Genomic DNA, 14,809 nt, shown 5'->3' with positions numbered 1-14,809 from the left:
ACAGGAGGTAACAGAGCTTGGTGGAGCTAATAACAGGAGGTGTTGAAAGTGGTTCAATTTGGGATATATTTTGAAGATCGAGCCAATAGAATTATAGATGGCTTGGAATTGGGTTTGGGGTAAAAAAAGAGACACCAGTGACATCAAGATTTTTGACCTGAGCAACTGGAAAGCTGGAGCTGCCATCAACTGTCAGGATGAAGACTGCTGAAGTAACATGTTCAGTGAATACAGTAAGTTCATCTGGGGGTATACCACGCATGCAGATGGGCATTGAGTAACTGTTTATACAAGTCAAGAATACCTGCATCCCAACTTCAGACTGGAGTTACCAGTTCAAGAGTCTTCAGCACATACAGATAGTATCTGAAGCCATTAGATTGGAGGTGTTCTGTAGGCAAAGGAGGGCCCAGGAATAAGAGGAGGGATCAGGTGACCCAGCACAGGCTAGGTGGGACAAGAAGGCGATTGGCTGCAAGAGATGAAAACCAGGAAATCACCAGACTTGGAGCCAAAAAGACACATTCCAATGTGGCCATCCACTTACACACTGTCTGAACTTGAGCAAACCGCTAATCTAAGCCTTGGTTTCCTTAACTGTAAAATGAGTGAGCAATTAACACGACACTGTAAAGCAGCTACGTGTGTGTGCTTAGTCCCTCAGTCGTGTCTGACTCTGCATTTCCCCAGGGACTGTAGTCCGCCAGGCTCCTCTGTCCATGGGATTTTCCATCCCATGGACACAGGACAATTAAAGTGGGTTGCCATTTTCTCATCCAGGGGGATCTTCCCGACCCAGGGATTGAACCCACATCTCTTATGTCTCCTGCTTTGCAGGCGGATTCTTTACCCGCTGAACCATCGGGGAAGCCTCCAAAAAAGCAACTATACTCCAATAAGGAGAAGGCAATGGCACCCCACTCCAGTACTCTTGCCTGGAAAATCCCATGGATGGAGGAGCCTGGTAGGCTGCAGTCCAAGGGTCTCTAAGAGTCGGACACGACTGACTTCACTTTCACTTTTCACTTTCACGCACTGGAGGAGGAAATGGCAACCCACTCCAGTGTTCTTGCCTGGAGAATCCCAGGGACGGGGGAGCCTGGTGGGCTGCCGTCTATGGGGTCGCACTGAGTCGGACACGACTGAAGCGACTTAGCAGCAGCATACTCCAATAAAAACATTTAAGGAAAAAAAATTTAAAAATAGTATGATCGTTCCCATTTTGTAGGGGGTTTTTGGAATAATTAAATAAGGTGACTCAAAAGTATCAGGAATAGTTTAGGCTCTCCAGAAGTACCTCTATATAATCAGTAATTACTATTTGTGCAAGGAAGTCTCGGGGTCGAACGGGCTTGTATTGAATCCAAAAGCCCTGAAACTCTGGCTGCAGCTCCCGGCCTGTTGGTGGCTCCTCCACCACAAAGGGAGACAGCCACAGGTCTTGCGCTCCTGGGAGGCCACACGACGCCTTTCGAGGGATACGAGACGAAAACAAAAGGACAGGAAGAAACGAAGAGCGGTTTTTTCCGGTGGGCTCGGGACCATAGAGGGCCACTCCGCCAAGCTCCTAGAGCGACCGCGTGGCGCCGAGTAACCGCGCGGCCTGCACTTCCGGCAGCGCGAAGGGCTCGGGGCAAGCGAGCGAGGGCGGCGGCGGTGAGTGGGCCGAGCCCGCAGGGGCGCGAGCCGGCCGCGGCTGGGCGGCGCCGACCCGGGAACGGCGTGGGGGCGCGGCTTCGGGCCTCCGCTACCGGGAGGCCCCGAGGGCTCCCCGCGGCCGGGGGCGAAGCGGGTGGGTGGGCCCGGCAGTCGGAGGCCTCGGCAGGGCGGAGGCCTTAACCGAAGTCCCGGCGAATTGAGGCCAGAGGAGGACTGGCCCAGGCTTCTGAGCCGCATTCCTTTCGCCGTCCATCAGGCGCGTGGCCGGATTAAACAGATTGAACAAACGCCTGGGTGGCGCAGGGCTGTTCTGAGCAATTTACAGACGTTGACTCATGTAAATTTCTAACCCCTGATGATCTGGCGGCTTTATTGTCGTCCCAGTTTGTACTGGCGAGAAAGCAAGCACATTCCAGCCAGGCTGGTTCGCGTGGCCAACAGTTCCATTCACTCAAATTTAGCTTAATGCCCGCGACTACCATGGAATTTGGCAGAGCACCGGTCGGAGCGCTGGACTTGGTATTGCAAGTTGGGGTTGCAGTCAGTTCTGCCCCTGCGAGCACATGTTCTGGGGTCAGGCTTCTAGGGGCTGGGAACCTGGCCAAAGTATGCCTACCCTTTCCTTAGAAATGGAAGTAGAATGGAGATAATCCCATAAACCTACTCTGAGAATGAAATAGATACCACAGTGACCCACGCTACCTGTATGATTTCCTCGTCTGTAGTGCTCCAGCTGAATTAGAGTTTCTTACTAGAACTGCCTTCTATAGTATTGAAAAATAAATATGGGGTTTTTTTTCCAGTATATAATTACCATTATAGCTATTTTTGAACACCAACATCATGTACCTAACAGATGTCTCCTTGAAATAGATGTTCCACAAATATTTACCAAGTTAAGAAATGAGCAGTGCTCTCTAATTTTGTGTTGTGGGCAGTTTTCTCTTTCTGGTACTTACCTTAATTACAGCAGATGTAACTGTTACATACACAGTTAAAATCTCAGCACTAACAGGTCTAGAGTCTCAGTTATACAATATAATGAAGGAAAAGCAGTGACCGTGAAATAATATTTGTTTTCAGTTATATCCTTTGTAAGCTTGTATGCAGAGACCAAGGTGATTATTCCCATTTTAAAGTCTACTTGCTGACACAGGAGGTGGAAATTAGTTCCAATAATGGTATTACCTTTGCAGTCTTAGGTTCTCCCACATTTGTCACCTATTTGGAGTTTCTGCTTGTTTGTGGCCACAATATTAAATAACCTTGTAAGTAATTAAATGAAATTAATTTATTTGAAAATTTGGATTCTTGCAGCATTTAGGTATTTTTAAAATTCCTCCCTATTTTTACGTGTAAACTTACTTTCTTGTCTTCTTCTTGTGTTTTACCACCACCTTTTATTCTGTCTCATTACACTGTCAAATAAAGTTCTTTGGAAATTTTTCCCTCCCAGAAAAAAATCCTCTTGTATCAAGCTTTCAAACAATTGTCCTTTCTTGGATCCTTGGAATCTAGAAGAAACAATAATGAAACATTTCATTGTTGACATTTTCCTCATCCAGTATTTGTTGAATAGATTCACAGAAACTTTCCACCCCTTATAGAATAGTTCTTAACATTCAAAACAATTTATGCTACAAAGTTAGAACTAAATTGTCCTCCACAGCTGTGAAAGTAGAATGGCTAAGCAAATAAGGCTAAACAAATATTTAATAAAGTAGTATGATTCGTCATTTCTTTCTAATTTGGGCACCCTAATTAGCCACCCATAAATAACAATCAGCTTAATATGGGAGCAAATATTAAAACATAATGATTATCTGTTACCCAAATCTTTATTGTCTTTTGGAGCTATTTTTTATTCCCATTAAAATATTATGTTGTCTCTACTTTTTAATCTTTCAGAATTACATACTCATTTGTTATTGCCCAACAAAATTTTGTATTATATATTATCACTTTTTTTTGTCCTGTCCCAACAGACAAGAACTCCAAAGGTAAATTTGGTTGTATTTATTAAGTTTAGACTCTGAAATTATTGTGTTTCCCTTCTGGCTCAGCTGGTAAAGAATCTGCCTGCAATGGGGGAGACCTGGGTTCAATCCCTGAGTTGGGAAGATCCCCTGGAGAAGGGAACAGCTATCCACTCCGGTATTCTGGCCTGGAGAATTCTGTGGACTGTATAGTCCATGAGGTCGCAAAGAGTCGGACAGGACTGAGCGACTTTCACTGCAATTATTAGAACTATTTTGCACATTATTTTCCCTAGAATTATCTTTGTTTCATATATATATTGAATACATTCATAATTTAAAAACATGAATTTTGATGGGCTGAAGAGGTGTTAAAGTTGAATAATTAACAAATCATCTATAATTTTTTTTTCTTTTATATAGAAAATTCTGAGCTGTATAGCTCTAGGAAGTGGAACACTCGTTCAGAAGGACATAGACTGTCTTAAGAATACATTTGGCTCTTCACCATGAGGTTAGGAAAACCTAAAGGAGGTATATCTCGGAGCTCAAGCCAAGGAAAAGTCTATGAGAACCAGCGCAAAACTGGCCGGCAGCGGCAGAGATGGGGGATGACTGTCCGATTTGACTCAAGCTTGAGGAGACTGAGAAGAGGCTTGGATGAAAAGCCTTATAAATGCGTTGAATGTGAAAAGAGCTTCAGTCAGAGCTCGACTCTTTTCCAACACCAGAAGATCCATACTGGAAAGAAGTCCCACAAATGTGCGGATTGTGGGAAAAGCTTCTTTCAGAGTTCTAACCTCATTCAGCATCGCCGCGTCCACACTGGGGAGAAGCCCTATAGTTGTGATGAGTGTGGAGAGAGGTTTAAACAGAGCTCAAACCTCATTCAGCACCAGAGAATTCACACTGGAGAAAAACCCTATCAGTGTGATGAATGTGGCAGGTGCTTCAGCCAGAGTTCCCACCTCATTCAGCATCAGAGAACCCACACTGGGGAGAAGCCGTACCAGTGCAGTGAATGCGGCAAATGCTTCAGCCAGAGCTCACACCTCAGGCAGCACACCAAGGTACACAAAGAGGAGAAGCCCCGGAAAACCCGAGGCAAAAGCCTTAGGGCAAAACCTCACTTGGTGTCGTCTTGGAAAGCTGGTAAAGGGGGGAAGTCAGTGGCTGGGCTCCGCTGAGTAAAGGGCACTGCGTCCGCCCTTTTTTAAAAAATAAAAAGTGTTTCTTTTAGAACTGGAGATATTTTTTAAATTTAATAGTGTACTTAAATTCTGTATCCTTTCCCAGCATGAGGACATTGGGAGTTTAATGACATTGGGATCAGAGAAATTATGAGTCCAGCCTTCCTTATTTTTTATGTAACCTGCAGTACAAAAACCAGAAAATGTGTTTCTAGAGAACATAAGCTCCTTGATCTCATTCAAAATTGCTTCCTGCATCATTTTGACAAAAAAAATCATGTTTTGATGACGTGTAAAAGTGTAGAAATTCCAGTGACTGCTCAGTGTCAGGACTTTCCTTGGAAAGAATAATTAAAAGGGAGAAATTAATTCCATCAGTTTTAGAGTTCTGTTGTAGATGAGATGTTTTTAAAGTTTTGTAGTATATTAACCATTGGTCTGTAAGTATGTCTCAAGATTCAGCATACTAAAATGAATTCACGTTCACAGTTTTTTTAGTCAGTTAAGTACATCACTTTGTGTTAGCTTTTTTTGTTCGTTTCTCCTGCTTATAGATAGTAATTAAAGGAGAATTTCCCTATTTTTCATCAAATTCTTAGTAAGTGATACTCTGGAAGCCAAAGAGAGCAGTGAGTTGGTCACAGGCCTCCTGTTCTGCGAATGCGTCCTTTGTGATGGTGTGACACTGTGTTACCTGTTTCTAGAGGTGGGAGTGGCTTTATGTTCATCCATACCCATGTCTTTGACTTCTTCCAGCTCTCTCTTGTGCTCTGACAAGCTGAGCCAGCCTTTTAGAGCTAAATGAATAAATAAACCAAAATTATTTCTTCAAAATAATCTCAACTTGCAAATTAAAAATCTACAATTTATATGCTTCCCTGCCTCCCCCTCAAGAGCTTCATATAACCCTGGTTATCCTAAATGTTTGTCAGTAGCATAGTGAAGTTTTTAAAAAGCCAAGTGTTCCTGCATTGTAGCTTTTTTGAAATCTAAGTTTAACTTTTTCTGAGTTACCTGTCTTATTTATAAGACCAAACAAGTTTCTTATCTTTCATGAGAACAGTGCCAAGTATCAAACATTTTGATCAGCCTTCAGCTCAGGTTTTAATTTCTATTAAATGCTAACATTCTTCTGATTTTTTTTTGTATCTTTCATAATCATATCTGATCCTGCTGTATTAATGACAGTTATCCATAAAAATGTTTTAGAGAGTATTTTGCGTATCACTGCCTTCTGTTTATTTTCCCCTGGGATGTTGCTTGGATGATGAGGTAGCATCTAAGGTCACGGCCCGGGAAGAATCGCTTGTTTTGCCTGTCTTTGATTGCCTCAGACTTGAACTTTGCCTCCCTCACGGCCTTGTATTTGAGCGCCAAGTCGTGGAAGATGGCCTTGTCAACAGCAGTTTGATCCGATAGGACATTCACAGTGTTGTGAGTGCAGGCATGCCTTAGAGCACCACAGTAAAGCAAATACCGCAATAAAGTGAGCCACATGAAATCTTCTGGTTTCCCAGCGTATGGTGAAGTTGTGTTTACACTCTATTGTAGTCTATTAACTGCAACAGCATTATGTCTAAAAAATGGAATACTGTAATTACAAATACTTTATTGCTGAAAATGCTAACCATCATCTGAGCTTTTGGTGAATCATAGCAGTAACATGAAACATCACCTGTCATGTAACAAATATAATGGAAAAGTTTGAAATGTTGCGAGGATTGCCGAACTATGACCCAGAAACACTGAACGCGTGCTGTTGGGAAACGGCACTGACAAGCACTCGGTGCAGGGCTGCCGCAATCCTTCTTTTTTTTTTTTTAAAGCAATAAAGCATAATAAAGTATGCCTTACAAAGTGATCACAGTTATCTTTTACAGAAGACATGTTTAGACTTTACTGATTGACTTATCAGGTCTTCAGATGCAGAAAAGCTATTGAATTAGATCTAAAATTGTCAGCAGCAAAAGTATTACTCCCACGGATTTAAAGGTGAGTTCAATTTTATTTTGACGGAGTCAGTACTCTTGAAAGAAAGTTAACACCTATAAAGGACAAGAACCATCTAGTAAGTTCCTAAGGGAGATTGAAGTATTTGTTTGAACTTTTCACCAGTGGGAGTATGTCTTCAAAATAAAGATGCTACAAATGGAATCCAGGCCCCGTGACAGGGAAGGGAAGTGCTATCATTCTGCTGAGAAAATAAAATACTTGGTGAGTACTGGCCGTGTGTATTTCTACCAAAAACTGGTAGAAGAGGTAAAATTTTTTTAAGTGAAAGTAAAAAACAGGTAATGAATATACCATCTGATTGCCATTCAAATTGGGAGGATTTTCATCAGGTACAGGGAAGAAGGAAGGGCTCTTGGATGGCAAGTACACTCAAGGAATAGAAACCCTAGAAGTCTGTGGAGGTCAGGTCGCTAGTGTCAATGAGTGAAGTGAGAAGAGTGCTGTAACCTGAAGTGCGCATGCCCGTCTGAAAGGATAACCTGACTCAGTCTTAGTCAGTTGTTGCCATGCAGAGAATCAGGCCCAGATACGCCACATCTTGATATTTTCAAGAGAAACTAGAAATCCAGATTTTAAAATTCACAGTACTTCTTAGCCGTTTACCACAGCTGAGCTATCTTTTCAAGGCTCTTGTGTGTGGCTGGCTGTGGTGGAGGTGGAGGTGGAGAGCCTGGCATGGTGAGAGGTAGGGGTACATGATGGAGTGGAAGCTGCACAGCACAGAAGAATCTGCCCAGAGAACAGCAAGTGGCTGCTTTATTGACATTTGGTGTCCCTGAGAGTCAGGACAGTGTGATGCAGTGCTCTGTCCCTGAGCCACGCTTTGGAGTGGGTGGGGGTGGGGGTGCAGATAGTGAATCTTTTGGCTGGTGGGGCTCTGGACCTTGCTAGTGGTAAAGAATCTGCCAATGCAGGAGACGCAAGAGACATGGGTTCGATCCCTGGGTCAGGAAGATTCCCCCCCCCCAGAGAAAGAAACGGTACCCCACTGCAGTATTCTTGCCTGGGAAATCTCATGGACAGAGGAGCCTGGTGGGCTACAGTCCATGGGGTCGCAAAAAGTCTGACGTGACCAAGTGCACGTACACACAGGACTCTGGGCCAGTAAGAGGCAGGCCAGGCCTGACACAGCAGTGGTCCAGAGACGTCCCTTTCTTGCCTGTTCCTCCAGACAACACGCTCATCCAGGGAGGAGGATCCTACACCCCCACAGTCACTACAGCGATCTGAAAATCCAGGATTGCTGGCATCACCCCTGGAATTAGAAAACTGGTCCTGAGGCCTATACGCTTTCTTCAGACATGGGAGAAAGGGGTGTGCATCCCTCTTACATGCAGAGTGAGCGTGACGACCAGTGACAGCATGGTGCACAGGCACCCGGAGGACCCACCTGTAAGAGCAGGACCCTTTATTGCACAGGGGATGGACCTGCTACCTCACCTTGATGCCAGAGAGATGAGTCATCCTGGACAGTGAACACGCCGCCCACAGCCATGGTGAAGGCTAGAGGACGCTCCTCTGAAGTCTAGGTGCCACATAAGGCCCTGGGTCGTGATGCAATTCGAGGTGCTGAGAGGACTACAAAACAGGATTGGGCCTGGAGTTTTCACCACCCTAGAGATGAAAGGGGCTATCCATTTCCTTTCCTTTTTTTTTTTTTTCAGGTAAAAATGTATTGAGCTGTTTCTTAAATTCAGAGTTTTACAGTAAAACTCATAACCCAGAAATTATTTCTGTCAGTTTTAGATAAAGCACAGGGGCCTATCTGGTAAAATAATCAGTTTTGCTTCATTTTTCATAATAAGTGCAAAATAATCCACTCCCGTTTGAAACATAAACTTTGCTACTGAAAGATGAGAAAAGATGTAAACTAGAGATACAATTTTTGGTGGCATTCGTTGGAGAAAAACCAAGTATGCATAGCAGTGTTGTCTAAAATTCAAATATAAGTAAGATGAAAGCTTTTGTTATTTTATGAGGTAGTGATTGATATTTTTCTCCTTTGACCCATTTATTTGGTAATGTATTGAATAAGTTCTAGAAAGTATACCTACTAAATAATAGGATTTTGTTACTGGTGCTGTTTTATTATTAGCGTTATAATATCTGATAGTGTTTTATTCAGAGTTTTTGCATCAGCATACATGAATTAACTTTGTTGTAAGTTTTTTCTTGCGTGTTATCTTTGTTGTAAAATACATTGCTATTGATGAGTCCACGTCATAGTTTTTGAGAAACTGGGCCAGGATTGAAGTGGCTTGTTTAAAGTGCCATTCTGCCTCCTAGTTTTTCAAGAGACCTCTCAGGCACAGATTTTTAAAAATCCAGACATTTGGGATGGGCATGTTGACTTAAATAAAGCTTCTGAGATGAGGATCTTTCTCAGATCTCAGAGAACCCTCCCAGTCATATCTTTATGTTCAAGACAATCTTGTGGCACGTAAGAAACCCCTCTAAATTCAGTGAGATTAAAAGGCTAAGTATCCGAGTTTGACCAGGTAAGTCAGAGAGAGGTCAGTATGATGATCTGGGGGCAACAGTCACGGAGAGAAGTCAAGGTTCAGTTGAAAGCCAAAGTCACTCTATATATTCCAAAAATGAAGAGTTTTAATATAGCTGATTTAGTTTGCAGTCTTTATTTCCTCGTGCTTTCTTTTTGCCTTTTTAGTCCAATTTTTGTTTAACGTTTTACCTGCATTTAGTTTTCTATATTAAAATATTTGGTGTAGTTTTCTTTCCCTCACTAGACTTTGATTGAAACAATAGTCAAAACAGAAGCAAACCAAAAGGACCAGAATCTATCATTTTCTACCCACCAGATTGGTGTTATCAAAAAGTGTAAACGCTGCTCTGCTGGCCAAGCCAAGAAGAACCAGCCAAACTCACGTTTTGTTGGTGGGGATACAAGATATTGGAACCTCTACAGAGGGGAATTTGGCAATATCTAGCAGATGTATATATGGGTTTACTGTTTGACCTAGAAATTACGCTTTGGAGGAACTGGTCCCAAAGATATAGTAACAAGAGATATAACGTACATACACGGCAGGAAACTTATAGAAAAGGCTCGTTTCTCACGGGGGACATTTAGCTTCAGTGTAATCAGATACGCGCGTTCAGCGGTGGGTTTATTTTTCGTGATGGCCTCATGGCTATTGGCCTGCGCTTGAGTTGAATCCCACTTGCGTTTTCAGGGGTCGGCTTGCCTTTATAGTGGGCCCAGAAGCGCGTTGCGTGCTCTTGAGGGTTGAGTGTCACCGCTGGTGCAAAGCAGCAGGTCAGATTCCGAGGCTCAATCAGAAACAGTCCAGGCCAATGGGGGCACTGCCTGGGCAGAGGACATGCACTGCGCTGCGTTCCTGAAGTCTTCTGGGATGCTGGACGCCTTCATTTATTTACATTACCTGCAGTGGTCGCTAGAGGGCAGCAAAGGAAATGGAATGGAAACCAGCCTCTACATTGAATTTGTATTTTCCCTTGAAAATACCATACTCAAAATGCTAACAAGTTTGAGGCCACTGTTTACAGTCAGCTAGGATTTAGTAGGAAGAAGACAATGGCACCCCACTCCAGTACTCTTGCCTGGAAAATCCCATGGATGGAGGAGCCTGGTAGGCTGCAGTCCATGGGGTCGCGAAGAGTCGGACACGACTGAGCGACTTCCCTTTCACTTTTCACTTTCGTGCATTGGAGAAGGAAATGGCAACCCACTCCAGTGTTCTTGCCTGGAGAATCCCAGGGACGGGGGAGCCTGGTGGGCTGCCGTCTGTGGGGTCGTACAGAGTCGGACACTACTGACGCGACTTAGCAGCAGCAGCAGGATTTAGTAAAATGTCTTTGAGGATACAAACTTAATTTTTTAAATTGAGCATATTTTCGGAGAAGGCAATGGCACCCCACTCCAGTACTCTTGCCTAGAATATCCCATGGAGCCTGGTGGGCTGCAGTCCATGGGGTCGCTAAAAGTCAGATACGACTGAGTGACTTCACTTCCACTTTTCACTTTCATGCATTGGAGAAGGAAATGGCAACCCACTCCAGTACTCTTGCCTGGAAAATCCCATGGATGGAGGAGCCTGGTAGGCTGCAGTCCATGGAGTCTCTAAGAGTCGGACACGACTGAACGACTTTACTTTCACTTTTCACTTTCATGCATTGGAGAAGGAAATGGCAACCCACTCCAGTGTTCTTGCCCGGAGAATCCCGGGGACGGGGGAGTCTGGTGGGCTGCCGTCTATGGGGTCGCACAGAGTCGGACACGACAGAAGTGACTTAGCAGAAGAGCATATTTTAGGCAAATTACCTGGATGTCATTTCCATTTCCACCGTAACTTAGACATTAAATATATGCAAAGCACAGGGATATAAGCAAGTCCCATTCTTATTTGGGGGAAAGTAAATCATGTAAATTGTTTTTTAAGAAAATCGTGGCTATTTTCTGTGTTCCCCTCTTTCTTTGCGCTCCTCTACAGCCTTCTCCTTGATTTGTTTATCTTTCCCCCTTTACACACCTGGTATTCTTTCCTTAGCCCATTTCTTGTTAAAATCCATCAGGCTTTCAACACTTCTCTGCTCAGAAAAACTGTTTCTAAGGATTCTCTGAAAATTCATTCAGCACAGTGGCTCGAGGCCACTAAGAGGAAGGCTCAAAGGTAAGACTCGAACCGGTGCAGGGTAGAATGCAGCTGAAGGACTAACGTTAGAGAACGTTTTAGAGTTTGTGAACAGTTTGCTCGCCACAGTTTGAACCTTTGATTCAGTGCAACTATTTGAACTTTTTACCTTGTGAATGCATTATACTTACTGTTTACATGTGAATGTGAAGCCAATTACATTGCATAGCAAGATGGAGATGGGGAACGGCTGGGAAATAGGCGGTGAGGCCCCAGAGCGGTGCCCGGCGCTGTATCGCGAAGTCCTAAGTAGCACTGCACTTCATAACCTTGCCACCTCATCCAGAACTTGTTCCTCGCATCCTTTTCCTGGTACTTTTATTTCCCCCCACTTCTAAAAGGCTGAGTTATATCACAGAGCCTACATGTGGGAAACTTTTTATTCAGTGGTGGTGTACATCTGGGGTGGGGTGGGGAGAAAGGGGCTATTAAATACAAGAGGCAGTGAGGCAGCATAACATACAGAAATATCTCTGCATTGGAATGATTAGTTCTGAGTTCTAGATCCATTTCTGTGGAAAACCCATGTGCCCTTGGGCAATTCATTTTTCCTTTCTGGTCCTAAATCTGCTCATCTGTCAAATAAAGACGAGTTTGGCAGTTAAACCAGTTGTTTAATTTATGAGTCTCTGTTTCTAAGTTGCTGAAACTGGTTTTAGCCAACTAAAGAAAAATCCAGTGAAGTCAAGTTGGCCTTCGGGAACATTACTACAAACAAAGCTAGTGGAGGTGATGAAATTCCAGCTGAACTAATTCAAATCCTAAAAAATGATGCTGTTAAAGTGCTGCCCTCAATACGCCAGCAAATTTGGAAAACCCAGCAGTGGCCACAGGACTAGGAAATGTCCGTTTTCATTCCAATCCCAAAAAAGGGCAATGCCAAAAAATGTTCAAACTACCGCACCACAGCACACATTTCACATGCTAGCAAGGTAACGCTCAAAATCCTTCAAGCCAGGCTTCAACAGTACATGAACCAAGAACTTCCATATGTAAAGCTGGATTTTAAAAAGGCAGAGGGACCAGAGATCAAGTTGCCAGCACCTGTTATATCATAGAAAAAAACAAGGGAATTTCAGAAAAAAACATCTGCTTCATTGACTGTGCTAAAGCCTTTAACTGTGTGGATCATGACAAATTGTGGAAAATTCTTAAAGAGATGGGAATACCAGACCACCTTACCTGCCTCCTGAGAAATCTGTATGCAGGTCAAGAAGCAACAGTCAGAACTGGACATGGAACAATAGACTGGTTCCAAAGAGGAAAAGGAGTACATCAAGGCTGTATATTGTCACCCTGCTTATTTAACTTGTATGCAGAGTACATCATGCAAAATGCCAGGCTGGATGAAGCTCAAGCTGAAATCAAGATCACAGGGAGAAATATCAGTAATCTCAGATATGCAGATGGCACCACCCTTATGGCAGAAAGCAAAGAGGAACTAAAGAGCCTCTTGATGAAGGTGAAAGAGGAGAGTGAAAAAGCTGGCTTAACACTCAACATTCAAAAAATGAAGATCATGGCATCTGGTCCCATCACTTCAGGCAAATAGATGGGGAAACAATGGAAACAGTGAGAGACTTTATTTTCTTGGGCTCCAAAATCACTGCAGATGGTGACTGCAGCCATGAAATTAAAAGACATTTGCTCCTTGGAAGGAAAGTTATGACCAACCTAGCAGTGTATTAAGAAGCAGAGACACACTTTGCAAACGAAGTCAGTCCAGTCAAAGCTGTGGTTTTTCTAGTAGTCATGTATGGATGTGAGATTTGGACCATGAAGAAGGTTGAGCACCGAAGAATTGATGCTTTTAAACAGTGGAGCTGGAGAAGAATCTTGAGAGTGACTTGGACTGCAAGGAGATCAAACCAGTCAATTCTAAAGGAAGCCAACCCTGAATATTCATTGGAAGGACTGATGCTGAAGCTGAAGCTGAAGCTCCAATACTTTGGCCACCTGATTTCAAAGAGCCAATTCATTGGGAAAGATGCTGGGAAAGATTGAGGGCAGGGGGAGACAGGGACAACAGAGGATAAGATGGTTGGATGACATCATAGACACAATGGACATGAATTTGAGCAAACTCCAGGAGACAGTGAAAAACAGAGAAGCCTGGCGTGCTGCAGTCCGTGAGGGAGCGAAGAGCCGGACAGAACTTAGAGACTGGAAAACAGCAACATGTGCTTGCCAGGGAGCCGTCATCTCCGATATCAGTCTTTCTTTGCAATCTATTTTTGCATCTGTTTTCCTTTCTAGTAATCTATCAATGTTCCTAGAAATGTGTCAGTTTTATTCATCTATCCAAAAAGTTAACTTCGGCTTTGTTAAATTTTTCTATTTACATTTTTAAAATTAAGACTATGACTGTAGAACAATTGTGGATTCACACAGCAAAACTAGGGGGAAAGTACTGAGATTGCTCATATCAACATGTGAATAGGCTATTCTGTTATCAATCTATTATTCAGATTGGCTTCTTTTCACTTAGTAATATGCATTTAAAATTCCTCCATGGCTTGGTAGCTCATTTCTTTTTAGTGCTGAATATTCCCCTGGATATAATACAATTTATTTTCCATTCACCTACTAAATGACATCTTCGTTGCTTCCAGGTTTGGGCAATTATGAATAAAGCTGCTTCGAATATCTGCATGTAGGTTCTTTTTTTTTTTTTTTTTTTAATTTTATTTTTAAACTTTACATAATTGTATTAGTTTTGCCAAATATCAAAATGAATCCGCCACAGGTATACATGCATGTAGGTTCTATTGTGGGTGCGTGCTAAGTCGCTTCAGTTATGTCTGACTGTTTGTTACCCTATGGACTGTAGCCTGCTAGGCTCCTCTGTCCGTGGGGATTCTCCAGGCAAGAATACTGGAGTGTATTGCCATGCCCTCCTCCAGGGGATCTTCCCGACGAAGTTGAAAATATATGTCTGTGTTTTTGTGTAGACATACATTTTCAACTTCTTTGGGTAAATACTCAGAAGTGCAATTGCTGGATTACATGATAAGAGTGTTTAGTCAGACTGTCTTCCAAAGAATGCACCTGTTTTCCAGTAGTGTGCTGGGTATACTCTAAGATGGCCAACATGACCCTCACCTCCTAGTGTTCAGGCCCTGTGTGATCTAACTTTGAGTGCAGATGACCCTTCTGACTTGCTTGTGACCAACAGAATATGGCAAAGATGATGGTTATCACTCTTGTGATTACATTACATTGTACAAGGCTTTATCTTACTAGTACTTCTTCCTTTTTCATACTGGCTGCTAAGAAGCAAACTGCCACATTGTGAGAG

At 43.1% G+C, this 14,809-nt stretch overlaps 1 protein-coding gene across 1 annotated transcript; it reads left to right on the top strand.

The window, feature by feature from the left end:
- The first annotated feature begins 1,523 nt into the window (after positions 1-1,523).
- Positions 1,524-6,044, top strand: ZNF22 (zinc finger protein 22). The gene is made up of 2 exons (XM_055538949.1): positions 1,524-1,656; positions 4,059-6,044. Exon 2 carries the CDS (start codon positions 4,145-4,147, stop codon positions 4,820-4,822), a length of 678 nt encoding a protein of 225 aa, XP_055394924.1. The 5' UTR covers positions 1,524-1,656; positions 4,059-4,144; the 3' UTR covers positions 4,823-6,044.
- Positions 6,045-14,809: the final 8,765 nt, after the last annotated feature.

The sequence above is a fragment of the Bubalus kerabau genome, chromosome 1 (assembly GCF_029407905.1).
Source record: "Bubalus kerabau isolate K-KA32 ecotype Philippines breed swamp buffalo chromosome 1, PCC_UOA_SB_1v2, whole genome shotgun sequence".
In the NCBI taxonomy this organism is placed as follows: Eukaryota; Metazoa; Chordata; class Mammalia; order Artiodactyla; family Bovidae; genus Bubalus; species Bubalus kerabau.
Note: the sequence above shows the minus strand (reverse complement) of the source record. Positions and strands in the feature narration are given on the sequence as shown.